Here is a 3,448-nt window from a genome sequence, read left to right on the forward strand (position 1 = left end):
ATTATTTATAGCTTTATCTACTTCAAGTTCCACCGTTAAAAATAATTTGCTTCATATTAGTCTTAGCTAAGACTCTTTACTGTCAACTCTCCAACAATATATATATGTATCGACAGCCTTAATAAGTTTTGACATTTCCAACTATCCACCAATTTATATTCTTATATTCTTACATTGTTGAATAGAACTCTTCATTATTTCTCACTTCCTACCCACTCTCCAGGAATTTTACTTGCATTGCTTTTATGATTTTACTTATGTCTCTGTTTCCATTTTCTTCAGACTCTGAACTTTGTAGAACATTCCATGAGTTGTAAAGAGAAACTGAATCGTAAAAACAAAGATGGTGCTGCCATAACAGATGATGGCTTTGCAATGGGTAAGAATTGAAGCTGCCTTTCACTGTGTTCTGAATAGTTTCTATGTTGGTCACATGACCTGCTTATATGACAGCCAATAAAAAGAGCCAGAGATGGAGCCAATATATGGTTAATCTGCCTGCTAGAAACAGTAGCCAAACTATCTTCATATATAAAAAATTAAAATGTACACATTAGTTTTTGTAGTCCTGGATATACTTATCACACCTAGCTGAGATTGAACTTGTGAACCTATATTAAGTATATTTTTGAATATGTCACAGATAAATTTCTGTATTTAAAATAACTGATTCCAAAATATTTTCATACACTCATCAACTTAAACAGGTAAACAGTAAAAGAACAACTTAGACATATGAACAATAACATCTTTGGCATTTAGATAGCAACAACAAATTTATTCATTGTGTAGTTAACATATTTATTAATTATCTATGATACAGGGTATAATAATGGAATTACCAGTTTCTGGATTATTGTTTTTTATGGTATTGTTCTTCTGTGTTGTGTATTGCAGGTCTAGCTTATATCCTGAAGTTGCTCGACCAGTACCATGAGTTTGACTCTCTGCATTGGTTTGCATCTGTAAAGAAGAAATATTCCCAAGATAAGGTTAGTGACTTCTTTTTTTTTATAAACAGTTTATGAAACATAGTGGCAAAATAAAATCAGGCACTCAGTTTTAAACATTTTATCAGTGCAAAACCAATCCTAGGTCCCTTTAATATTATAGAAGAATTTAAGGTTCTTAAACAGTGGGAGACCCACTAACATTGTGTGAATATATATATATATATATATATATATATATATATATATATATATATATATATATATATATATATATATATACATACATATGCATACATATACACACATACACACATATATGCATACATATATATACACATAAATATACATCCAGGTGTAGAAACCATGTCACAACTGACAATTGTAGTCTGAACATATCCCTGGCTGACCAGTTCCTATCCAACCATCCAACCCATGCCAGCATAAAAAGCAGATAGATGTTAAATGATAATGATGATGTTGATGATGATGATGATGATGATGGATGATGGTGATGATATATATATATATACACATAAATATATATTTTCATACCCACTCACATGTATATACGCATACATATATACATACACACACTCACACACATATATATGGTTATTATAAAACTGTATTACAACGTATTTGTTGTTTTTGTTTTGTTTTGTTTTTTAATATTTTGTATTCTTCATTTGATTTGAAGATGGAGGTTCAAAAACAGCAGACTTCAGCCAGTGTGAAAATGGACGAGAAACTGAATCAAACCACAACCCTCACTATGAAAAGATTAGATGTTTATATTCAGGTATGACCCTTCTATTTTGGCCTCTGTTTGATAGGAAGGATTATAAGTGGTGTAATAAAAATGTAGTTATGTAACTGTGAGGAATGTGTATGTGTTTATATCGCATGTGTTGTTTGGTACCAGGTCAGCTCTGGCTGAGCAAACCTAATCAGTCCCTACATAGATTAAAGCTAATAAATATTAATCATAAAATATAATAATTATTTCCTGGCACGTGGAAAGACATTCGAGCGAGGTCATTGCCAGTGCCGCTGGACTGGCTCCTGTGCAGGTGGCATGTAAAATACACCATTTTGAGCATGGCCTTCGCCAGTACCACCTGACTGGCCTTCGTGCCGGTGGCACATAAAAGCACCCACTACACTCTCAGAGTGGTTGGCGTTAGGAAGGGCATCCAGCTGTAGAAACTCTGCCAGATCAGATTGGAGCCTGGTGTAGCCATCCGGTTTCACCAGTCCTCAGTCAAATCGTCCAACCCATTCTAGCATGGAAAGCAAACATTAAACGATGATGATGATGATGATGAAAAATGCTTATTAAATGCATAAAATTTAGTATATAATTCAGTAAATTAGACTGCCATGAGATCAGCTTTGCCTAGTATATAATTCAGTAAATCCTGCCAAGATCAACTTTGCTTTTCATTCTTTCTCAAGAAGTGGGCCACAGGCTCCACAACTGAAAAATATTCAAGCTAATCTTTTTTGTTAGGCATGCCATTCAGAAAATCTATAATATCTACTTCTTTCCAAGTTCAATATATATACTAAGCATAACCCTATTATTTCTATGTGCTGTGCAATTCAGCTTCATCATATATTAACTATAATTGTAATGAAGGCAGAAAATAAACTGCCTTCATTTGTTGTCATTCTAGAGTGAAAATTATGTTCATGTGAGTTATATTGTGTGTTGCATTGGATGAATGTTAAAAAGCTTCAAAACCTACAGCTTTTCTTTTCACATTATACTGCTGATTATTGGTAAACTCGGTTATGTTTAACGGACAATCTCAAAAAGCTGGTTTTTCTAGGCAAAGTAAGTGACTGACTAACATGCACTTTGCAAATAGAATCTGTTGATGGAACAGTGAAATCATGCTAGACTTTTCTAAAGTTCAACAGATAGCACTTATCATTTTTTTTGTTATCAAAACTCTAGTGTTGCTATACTTTGTTTCTTGAGTTAGAAACCAGCTCCTTCCTAACAGAAAGAATTCAAACACCCAAAATAGGAAGAAGCACAGACACACATGCCCACACACACATATACATACATTATAGATAAATATATACCATATTTAGTTACAGCCATGTATAAATCACACTCCTAATTTAGTGTTAAGTCTTGGCCTGAATTGTTTTTCTCTTCATAAATTTAGCTTTGCCGTGTGTATATCATCATCATCATCATCATCGTTTAACGTCCGCTTTCCATGCTAGCATGGGTTGGACGATTTGACTGAGGACTGGTGAAACCGGATGGCAACACCAGGCTCCAGTCTGATTTGGCAGAGTTTCTACAGCTGGATGCCCTTCCTAACGCCAACCACTCAGAGAGTGTAGTGGGTGCTTTTACGTGTCACCCGCACGAAAACGGCCACGCTCGAAATGGTGTCTTTTATGTGCCACCCGCACAAGCCAGTCCAGGGGCACTGGCAACGATCTCGCTCGAAAATCCTACAGGAGCCAGTCAG

General features: G+C 35.0%; 1 protein-coding gene across 2 annotated transcripts in view; it reads left to right on the plus strand.

Moving 5' to 3' along the window:
• LOC106871553 (WASH complex subunit 4-like) overlaps positions 1 to 3,448 on the plus strand; it is a 53,054-nt gene that overhangs the window by 46,809 nt on the left and 2,797 nt on the right. For both annotated transcript variants that reach the window (XM_052967463.1, XM_052967462.1), the window contains exons 27-29: positions 283 to 379; positions 898 to 992; positions 1,651 to 1,752. In XM_052967463.1, coding sequence (XP_052823423.1) covers positions 283 to 379; positions 898 to 992; positions 1,651 to 1,752 — 294 coding nt within the window. The remainder of the gene's footprint in view (positions 1 to 282; positions 380 to 897; positions 993 to 1,650; positions 1,753 to 3,448) is intronic.

Source organism: Octopus bimaculoides, chromosome 4 (assembly GCF_001194135.2).
Source record: "Octopus bimaculoides isolate UCB-OBI-ISO-001 chromosome 4, ASM119413v2, whole genome shotgun sequence".
Lineage (NCBI taxonomy): Eukaryota > Metazoa > Mollusca > Cephalopoda > Octopoda > Octopodidae > Octopus > Octopus bimaculoides.